The 11,022-nt window shown below is 35.7% G+C and overlaps 1 protein-coding gene across 1 annotated transcript in view; it reads right to left on the bottom strand.

Moving 5' to 3' along the window:
* EFCAB13 (EF-hand calcium binding domain 13) overlaps window positions 2,052–11,022 on the bottom strand; it is a 110,200-nt gene continuing 101,229 nt past the window's right edge. Inside the window, exons 16-18 of the mRNA XM_018064016.1 lie at window positions 7,785–7,928; window positions 2,686–2,829; window positions 2,052–2,110 (exon numbers count right to left, since the gene is read on the bottom strand). Of these exons, the coding sequence (XP_017919505.1) occupies window positions 2,052–2,110; window positions 2,686–2,829; window positions 7,785–7,928 (347 nt within the window). The remainder of the gene's footprint in view (window positions 2,111–2,685; window positions 2,830–7,784; window positions 7,929–11,022) is intronic.

The raw sequence follows: 11,022 nt of genomic DNA, 5'->3' as shown, positions 1-11,022 counted from the left end.
TTCACTTAGTATAACACCATCTAGGTCCATCTATGTTGTCACAATCTTAGTCCTTTCTCAACACCACTATCAAAATATGTTACAAAGTGCAAAATTAATCATGCCACTTTTCAATGCTGAATTTTCAATGACTCCCTTGTCGCTCAGCTGGTAAAGAATCCAACTGCAATGTGGGAGACCTGGGTTCAGTCCCTGGGTTGGGAAGATCCCCTGGAGAAAGAAAAGCCTACCCCTCCAGTATTCTGGCCTGGGTAATTCCACGGACTGTATTGTCCATGGGGTTGCAAAGACTCGGACACGACTGAGCAACTTTCACTAGAGCCTTCAGGGTAAAGTTCTAACTCTTCCACTCAGAAAAAAACAAAAGTAAAACCCTTCTTTATCTGCTCTTAACCTTACTCCCAACAACTATGCACCACCAAGTCAATGGTCAAACTTTGATTTCATGATTTCAACATGAACTGTAAAGTTCGTTGAAAAACAGACACATACATACATGCGTGCCTTGGATCTGATGCAGATATCTCCGAAGCAAGAGATCTAGAATGAGATCAAAGCATCTGGGTTTAACAAATTCCCTAAGTAATACTGATATAAATCAGTCAAAGATCCACTGGTGTAAGTTCTACTGGGCTGCTTAGAGTTCCTTTGATTTCTCAGCATTTCCTTCTAACTCCTTCCAGTCCCCTTCCCTGAACTCCCAGTTCTTGACTACTTCCTACTTATGTTTCAAAACTCAACTCCAATGTCATCTCCTCTGGGAAGAATCTTCTGACTACCCTATCCAACTTTGTGCGGGTTAGGTACATATTGTGTGTGCTTTCTATAACACTCAATGAATGTTTACCTATATGGTATTTAACTGGTACAGTATCATAGTATTCAATTGGCGTTCTCCTTGTCATCTCAATATACTGTAAGCTTTTTTAATCTTTATGTTTAGTGTCCAGCAAGCAATAGGTGCCAATAAACTTTCAATGAATAAATGAAATAGCTTTCCTCTGAACTCACACAACACAGTACCACCTGTATGAGAAAAATTCAGTCTTTCTTTACATGTTTCTCCTTTACTTTCACACTACCACCACACTCACAATACTTTTAACACCAGTTTGATGACGGAAGAGTTCCCACACCAAGCAATTCTCTACAACACCAGCTGGAAGGCCTATAATTTAACTCAATTCTGACACTATCTACCAGAAATAACATCCCATAGGTTAAGAGTTCAGCCCCATGAGACACCCCATCCCCACTTCAGATGCCAATTGTAAGTGGGAGGACTTCAGGCTACCCACAACTTCTGTCCAACTTGGCTATAAACTGGGTTTTCTTATGACCTCCTCCCACCTGGGCTCAGTTATTTGCTAGAGCACTTCACAAAACTCAGGGCAACAGTTAGCTATATGTGCCAGTTTATTAAAAGATATGATAAAGGATACAGAGGAATAGCCAGATGAAGAGATATATAAGGTGATATCTGGAAAGATCTCAAGTAAGGCTTCCTCACAAAAGCATAATCAATTATTCACCCAATTTCTAGTCCCTCTTCCATCTTGAGAGCAGGGGTGGGATGGGCTGAAAATTCTAAGCTTCTAATCTTGGCTTGGTCTTTAGGTTAACCAGCCCCCATTCAGCCCACATCCAGGAGCCCCACCAGAGCTGCCTCATTAGAACAAAAGATGCTCCTAGTGCTTTTATCACCTAGGAATTTATAAGAGTTTTAGGAGCTCTGTGCCAGAAATGAGGGCAGAGACTAAATATATATTTCTTATTATAAATCACAATATCACATCTATTTCCCTGGCAATTACTCAAATTCTGCCATATTAACATTATACATTCACTGAACTTTTATATTCTGTATTGTAATATACTTTTGTTGTTTATATCTTGCCTTGCTAGCTAGACCAAAAGATTCCTAAATATAAATCTTTTATGTTTGTTTGATTACATATTACATGACACCTTACATATAACAGGCACTCAAGATCAAGTCTGCCACACTTAGTCATTCAGGACACGCACTGTATAACACCAAGGAATCCTGTTTACACAGATGACAATGTGCCCCAGAAGCTGTGCCACACATTAGCCCCAGTCATACTGACTGATGAAGCAAGTCAAAAACTCATTTAATAATGTAAAACAGAAAATATTTTTAGAAATTGATTTTAAGTTAATTTAAAAACAAAATAATTTTCAAAAACTGAAAATTGTATATAGTTTTCTCTGAAAGTGCTTAGGATTCACTTCAATCTACCTTATGCCATAAATATCTCATGCAGAGGGGGTAAAGTCCTCTTCTAATATTTTCCTGGCCAAAAGCAGTTTCACATCAGCACAACTTTCTCAATTACTTTACCTTTCCTAATTTCTATAGTGCTGTAGGTGCTAAAATCACACAAACAAATAAATATACCCTGATGGAGTCAACACAGAATATTTGATGGGGCTATATAGGCTTTAAAAACCCTTACTAATTCTATTCAAAGACTTTTTTATCAAGATAAATTCATGACCTCGGTAGAGTTGTTGTCAGACTGTTTTTTTTCCCCCATCAGAATAATAAAAAGAAAGTTGCTACGGAGTTGGGGAGTGATGAGTGGAAGATAAGGAAGGGAAATTTTTTAAATTATATCTCTTTATCCAGAAAACCAACTTATACTTGTATGTTATATATACCATCAATGTCAAGGGTTTTCTCTAACATCTGATGTTCTTCAGGCTTTACAGAAACACTGAGTTCATCAAAAGCATTTTTTAAGTCATTAGCTTGAATTCTGTTGCAGTTCATTGAGCTGACAGTATTGGGGGCAGTGTGTATATCTGAAAGCAAATGGGGATTCTGTAAGTCACTTAATATCCTTTGGAAACTTCTGAACAATAATGTACCTAAAGTTCTAGACTATTGTCCAAACATGTATCTCAATTAACTTTATCTCTATGATTCCAAAATTAATAAGACAAAAATAATCTTTTGTTTCAAGAATTTTCCTGAGAAACCAGTTATTTTTGACTCAATACAGTTGACTGAGTTTTTCTAATTTAGCTGAATAAAACAATTTTTAAAAATCTAAATATAATGAAACAAATCACCAGTCCAGGTTCAATGCATGATACTGGATGCTTGGGGCTGGTGCACTGGGACGACCCAGAGGGATGGTATGGGGAGGGAGGAGGGAGGGGGGTTCAGGATGGGGAACACGTGTATACCTGTAGCGGATTCATGTTGATGTATGGCAAAACTAATACAATATTGTAAAGTAATTAACTTCCAATTAAAATAAATAAATTTATATTAAAAATCTAAATATAGCCATTATTGCATCTTGTAAAGAAATGTTCAAATTTTTTTGGTCAGTGAGAGAGATTTCAGAGCTTATCTCTAAGAAACTATTCAAATTTCAGAATATAAAGCTATTATCCCTGAATTTTCTTCTATTTAAAAATATTTTCCTGCCTTTTTTTTGCTTAGTCCTCATAACTTCTACTCTCTTTAAAAGTACCCCAAAACTGTGAGAGTAGTGTTTTTAGAAATATATTTTGCCTAAAAGAAATGGCCTTTACTTTTTAACCTAAAAGATATCTATATACAAGGGTCAAATGCCACAAATGTAGATGAAATACAGACTGAAAAGTTTCAAGATTATAGGAAATAGATAAAAGGATTTTTCTCTGAGGAAAATAAAAATGCTAGAGTTCTTTCAAGCTGAAGTACTCTGCATTCCTCTGGGTCTTAGCTAAACCTCTAGGAGTTTTCTCCTCTAAACAGGATCCTCAGGATTAGACCCATGTTCCTAACTGCTTTATCACCAAGTTATACAAATCATCATACACTCAAAGTCACTATTCGGATCAGAATCCTTAGTTTCCTAAGAGACTATAGAAGAAAAATTTTTAAGGAGGCAAAATACAAATACATAAAAAAAGTTACAGGATTAATTTATTAGATAAGAAAAATTTCCAACAAATCTTAATTCATGAGCTCCTTAATTTCTCTAATAAATTCCATTAGGCTTTTTTGTAGAAATTTACAAACTGGTTCTAAAATTCGTATGGTGATATAAAAAGACCTACAGTAGCCAAAACAACTTTTTTTTTTCATTGAATGAATGAGTTTATTGAATGAATGAGTGAAATGAATACATCTATGAATGAATAAACAAATGAATTTCACACCCAATATGGAGCAGCCTAAATCATAGCCCTTCTTTCTCACTTGTGCCCATACATATATTCCTATAATTCTGGAGCTTGTTGACTAAGATACTTGGAAATTTATAAACATAGCTCTCATCTTACCACTGGATTATCTGCTTATATTTTAGGAAATTGGAAAGAGAGCTGCAAACCCCAGGAAGAAAGATTCAGCAAAACTTTTGAAAAGTTGGAGAACTGATTCAACCTAACAGAGTTCAACGTTTATTAGAAAGTTATAGTAATTAGGCAATGTTGTTATTAGTGTAAAGATAGAAAAAAGACCAATAAAACAGAATAGAGAATCTGGATATATATATATATATATATATATATATATATACACACACACACACCACACATATGTTTATATGTGTGGTGTGTGTGTGTGTTAGTTGCTCAGTTATATCTGATTCTTTATAACCCCATGGACTGTAACCCACCAGGCTCCTCTGTCCATGGAATTCTCCAGGCAATAATACTGGAGTGGATAAATCATTCCCTTCTCCAGGGGATCTTCCCGACCTAGGGATCAAACTCAGACCTCCCTGCATTGCAGGCAGATCCTTTGCCATCTGAGCCACCAGGGAAGCTATATATATATATATAGCTGACTTTTGAACAATGTGAGGTTTGAGGCACTGATCTGTACAGTCAAAAATCCACATATAACTTTATGTTTGGTCTCCCATATTCACAGTTCTACATCTGCAGATTCAATCAACTTTGGATTGTATACTACTATAGTACACATTTATTCAAAATAATCCATGTATAAGTGGACCCAACCAATTCAAACCTGTGTTGCTCAATGGTCAACTGTGTGTGTATGTGTGTGTGTGTGTGTGTGTGTGATTTTCTATAAAAGTACAAAGACAAATCAGTGGAAAAAGTATAGTCTTTTCAACAATGGTACTGGAACAAATGGATATCCATACGTAAAAAAATGAAAGAACTTTGATTCAAACTTTACTTCATATACAAAATTTAACTAAAAATAGATCATATGCCTAATATGCAAAATGAAAACCCATAAAATTTTAGACTAAAACATACCAAAATGCCTTTTTAACCTCTGGTAAGGCAAAGATTTCATGTATATAAAACCAAAAGCACAATGCATAAAAGAAAAAACTTGATTAGACTTCATAAAAATTAATGCTCTTCTAAAGACAGTTAAGAAAACGAAAATACAGAGATAGGCAAAAGACTCAGAGAAAATATTTGCTAGGTATATACATTGTACACTAGACTTGTACCCAGAATATTCACAAAAATTTTTTAAAAATCCAACTTAAAAAGGGGGGAAAAGCCCTGAACAGATACTTTACCAAAGAAGACATACAGCTAAAAAGCAAGCACAAGAGAAGATGGTCAATAGCATCAGTCATTAAGGAAATGCAAACTAAAACCACAATGGATATAGCTACACACTTATTAGAATGATTAAAATTTAAAAGACAGACTATATCCAGCATTGGCAAAAATCTGGAAGAAGTCGAACTCTCTCACATTTCTGGTGGGAATGTAAAATGGTATAAACATTTTGGAAATTGGCAGTTTCTTAAAAAGTTAAATACATACCTAGTATCCAATCAATAACTGGCAGTTACCCAAGAGAATTAAAGCATATGTCTATATGACAACTTATACAAATAGAAACTTTATTTGTAATAGGCAAAAATTGGAAACAACCTAATGTGTTTCAGTAGATACGTAAATAAATCATGGTATATCTATAAAATGGAGTACAATTCAGTCATAAACAAGAATAAACTATTGATATATGGTACAATGTAAATTAATCTCAAAATTATTATTCTTAGTGAAAAAAATCCAGAAAAAAAAAAAAAAGTACAACCATTGGTCTTCCCTGATAGCTAGGTGGTAAAGAATATGCCTGCCAACACAGGAGACAAGGGTTATCACTCTGGCCCGGAAAAATCTTACATGCCATGGAACAAGTAAGCCCATGCACCACAACTACTGAACCTGTGCTCTAGAGCCCAGGAGTGGCAATTACTGAGCCACACGCTGCAGCTACTGAAGTCCACGTGCCCCAGAGCCCATATTTGGCAACAAGAGAAGCCACCACAATGAGAAGCCCTTGAAACACAACAAAGAGTAGCCCCTACTTACGGCAACTAGAGAAGGGCTGCAAGCAGAGACAAAGACCCAGAGCAGCCAAAATAAATAAATAAATAAAACTTAAAAAAAAAAAAAGAGTACTCCATTTGTATAAAACCTTGGGTATGCTAACAAATCTCTACTGACAGAAAGTACATCAGTGCTTGCCTGGGGATGGGAAGAAGGATATGGAAAGGCAGGAGAGATTACAAAGTGACATGGGGAAATTTAGGGGTTAAATGTGCTCATTACTGATTGTGATGACAGTTTCATAAGTATATGTATATGTCAAAACTTATCAAATTGTGCACTTTAATCATAAAATATAGTTTATTTGTATGCCATTTATAACTCACAACAGCACTTAAAAATAATAATAATGACAAAATACAATGCAAACTACGACAAATATCTAAAAGGAAAGTTATTGACTCATCTTTAAATTCAGAAACTGGCTTACTTGTGTTAAAAGTTTCCAAATTTTGTTTGAGATTTACTTCACCAATTTCTAAAAAGTAAAGTATAAGGGTTATGAAATGGCAAGTTGTAAATGCTAATAATTATTAAATAACCATAACAGAGAGAGGTGGGTGAGCAAATTTTATAATTTCTGAAAAGTAGTTGGATAAAAACCAATTAATTTAAAATCAGTCAGTTCAGTCACTCAGTCATGTCCGACTCTTTGCAACCCTATGAACCACAGCATGCCAGGCCTCCCTGTCCATCACCAACTCCTGGCGTCCACCCAAACCCATGTCCGTCGAGTTGGTGATGCCATCCAACCATCTCATTCTCTGTCATCCCCTTCTCTTCCTGCCGTCAATCTTTCCCAGCATCAGGGTCTTTTCAAAGGAGTCAGCTCTTCACATCAGGTGGCCAAAGTATTGGAGTTTCAGCTTCAGCATCAGTCCTTCCAATGAACACCCAGGACTGATCTCCTTTAGGATGGACTGGTTGAATCTCCATGCAGTCCAAGGGATTCTCAAGAATTTCTCCAACACCACAGTTCAAAAGCATCAATTCTTCAGTGCTCAGCTTTCCTTATAGTCCAACTCTCACATCCACACATGACTACTGGAAAAACCATAGCCTTGACTAGACGGACCTTTGTTGGCAAAGTAATGTCTCTGATTTTTAGTATGCTGTATACTTTTACCCATAATCTGTTCTCTCAAAGGAAAGGGGAAAATCTAATTATATTAACTTATTCAGCTTAAATAATTAAATATTGATATATACATTTTATAGGTTTGATGCCAGATAAACAGATATATCTTAAGAATATTTCCAGAAAAAGTTAATTTTAATTAGTTTTCAATATGCCTATGTTCTCATTATATTTCTAAGAACTAGTTTGTCTAAAATATACACATACACAACAGATATTCCATGTACACAGTAAAACTAAGGTTTCATAAAGCTCAGAACAATACAGACTGTTCTTTCAAAAAACTCACCATCAGTAGATGTTTCATTCAGAATCTCCTGGAATGCCTTGTTGCTTAATGGAACTCCAGCACTCAAGAATTGGGAGCTCAGTTCATTTATAGGCATCTTATCACTTCTGATCTTTTCAAGAGTTGTAATCTCTTTATATAAATCTGTAAACACATGAAGAACAGAGAACAGATGATGAAGTTTGTGTAAAGTGTTAACATCCTAGCTTGCACACAGCTTAGGTGTATTACAGAAGGAATTCTGAGTTTAAAAGTTTTTAAAACATATCAATCAGCTTTGCTTTTAGAAGCCAATTAATCAATAAGCAAAATTTAACATCACTGTGCTGTGTTTAGTCGCTCAGTCCAACTCTTTGCAACCCCATGGACTGTAGCCCACCAGGCTCCTCTATCCATGGGGATTCTCCAGGCAAGAATACTGAAGTGGGTTGCCATGCCCTCCTCCAGAGGATTATCCCAACCCAGGGATTGAACCCAGGTCTCCCGCATTGCAGGTGGATTCTTTACCATCTGAGCCACCAGGAAAGCCCAAGAATACTGGAGTGGGTAGCCTATCCCTTCAGGGGATCTTCTTGACCCAAGAATCAAAGTGGGGTCTCCTGCATTGCAGTAAGATTCTTTACCAGCTGGGCTACCAGGAAAGCCCAGCATCACTAGTTGGGCAAAAGTTTGGTTTCTGCAAAATTTTTGTAAAAACCCACTATTATTCAATATATATACATACATTGCTTTTATATATTCTTTTCTCTTATAGGTCATTATAAGATATTGAGTTTAGTTCCCTATACTATATAGTAGATCCTTGTTGGTGATCTATTTTATATATAGCAGTGGGTATATTTTAATCTAAAACTCCTAATTTATCGGCCACCTCCTCTTCAGTAACCATGCTTGTTTTCTATGTCTGTGAATTTATTTAACTTTCGTAAATAAGTTTATTTGTATTATTTTTTTAGCTTCCAAATATAAGTGATATCATGTGATATTAGTCTTTCTCTTTCTGACTGACTTTACTTAATATGATAATCTCAAGGTCCATCCATGTTGCTGCAAAATGGCATTATTTTTTCTTTTTTATGGCTGAGTAGTATTTCAGTGTGTGTGTGTGTGTGTGTGTGTGTGTGTGTGTGTGTGTGTGTGTGACACGTTCTTTATCCATTCATCCATTGATGGGCATTTGAGTTGTTTTCATATCTTGGCTAATTTAAATAATGTTGTGATGAATTTAGGGGGTGCATATACCTTTGTGAATTAGTTTTTATAACCTTTGAATAAATACCCAGAAGTGGTACACCTGAATCATATAGTAGTTCCATTATTAATTTTTTTGAGGAATCATCATACTTTTTTTCCACAGTGACTGCACCACCAATATTTTACCACTTTCTCACCAACACGTTTGATTTCTTGTTTTTTTATAATGGGTATTCTAATAGGTGGGAGGTTTTGATTTACATTTTCCTAATAATTAGTGATGCTGAACACTTTTTTATGTGCCTCTTGGCTATTTATCTGTCTTCTTTGGGAAAATGTCTATTCAACTTCTCTCCCATTTTTTAAATCAGTTTTTGTTATTGTTGTTGAGTTGTGTAAGTTACTTATATATTTTGGATATTAACTCCTTATCAGATGTAGCATGGGCAAATATCTACTCCCATTTGGTAGGTTGTCTTTCTGTTTTGTTGATGGTTTCCTTTGCTGTGAAGAATCTTTTTAGTCTGATGTTGTCCTATTAGTTCATTTTTACTTTTGCTTTTCTTGCCTAGGAACAAATATCCAAAAAGATATTGCTAAGACATGTTAAAGAATGAACTGCCTATGTTTTCTTCTAGGAGTTTTTATAGCTTCAGGACTTAAAATCATGTTTGTCTGTTGTGTGAGATAGTTGTCTAGTTTTATTTGTGTGTCTCTGTGGCTGTCCAGTTTTTCCAACAGCATTTATTGAAGAGGAAACTATCCATTCTCCAATGTACATTTTTACTCCTTTGTTCTTCTCTGTTTGTGTCCAATGTTACTAGACCACTGTGCAGAGTTGGACTCCTGGGTTTGAAAATTTTAGACTTTTTTTCATATTGGTTTTGTACCCTGCCAATTTGTTTATTATTTCTAATAGTTTTCTAATAGCAGAGTATTTAGGGTTTTCTACATATAAAATCATATCATCCTCAAATAGTGACTGTTTTACTTCTTTCTTTCCAATATAAATGCCTTTTATTTATTTCTTGCCTAATTGCTATAGCTTTCTTGACTATGAAAAACCCTTTGACTCTGTGGGTCACAACAAACTGTGGAAAATTCTTTTTTTTTTAATTTTACTTTATTTTGCTTTACAATACTGTATTGGTTTTCACAGCTGAATTCTACCAAAAATTTAGAGAAGAGCTACTACCTATCCTACTCAAATTCTTCCAAAAAATTGCAGAGGAAGGTAAACTTCCAAACTCATTCTATGAGGCCACCATCACCCTAATACAAAAACCTGACAAAGATGCCACCCCCCCAAAAAAAAAATCAACTACAGGCCAATATCACTGGAAAATTCTTAAAGAGATGGGAATACCAGACCACCTGACCTGCCTCCTGAGAAATCTGTATGCAGGTCAAGAAGCAACAGTTAGAATGGGACATGGAAAAACAGACTGGTTCCAAATAGGGAAAGGAGTATGTCAAGCCTGTATATTGTCATCCTGATTATTTAACTTATATGTAGAGTACATCATTAGAAAAGCTGGGCTGGATGAAGCACAAGCTAGAATCAGCATTGCCGGAAGAAATATCAAAATGCAAATGATACCACTCTTATGGCAGAAAGCAAAGAAGAACTAAAGAGCCTCTTGATGAAAGTGAAAAAGGAGAGTGAAAAAGTTGGGTTAAAACTCAACATTCAGAAAACGAAGATTATGGCATCTGGTCCCATCACTTCATGGGAAATAGATGGAGAAACAATCGAAACAGTGAGAGACTTTAATTTCTTGGGCTCCAAAATCACTGCAGATGGTGACTGCAGCCATGAAATTAAAAGATGCTTGTTCCTTGCAAGAAAAGTTATGACCAACCTAGACAGCATATTAAAAAGCAGAGACATTACTTTGCCAACAAAGGTCCATCTGGTAAAAGCTATGGCTTTTCCAGTGGTCTTGTAAGGATGTGAGAGTTGGACTACAAAGAAAACTGAGCACCAAAGAACTGATGCTTTTGAACTGTGGTGTTGGAGAAGAGTCTTGAGAGTCCCTTGGAC

Source organism: Capra hircus, chromosome 19 (genome assembly GCF_001704415.2).
Source record: "Capra hircus breed San Clemente chromosome 19, ASM170441v1, whole genome shotgun sequence".
Taxonomy (NCBI): domain Eukaryota; kingdom Metazoa; phylum Chordata; class Mammalia; order Artiodactyla; family Bovidae; genus Capra; species Capra hircus.
The sequence above is the reverse complement of the archived record's forward strand: the minus strand, read 5'-3'. Positions and strand labels throughout refer to the sequence as shown.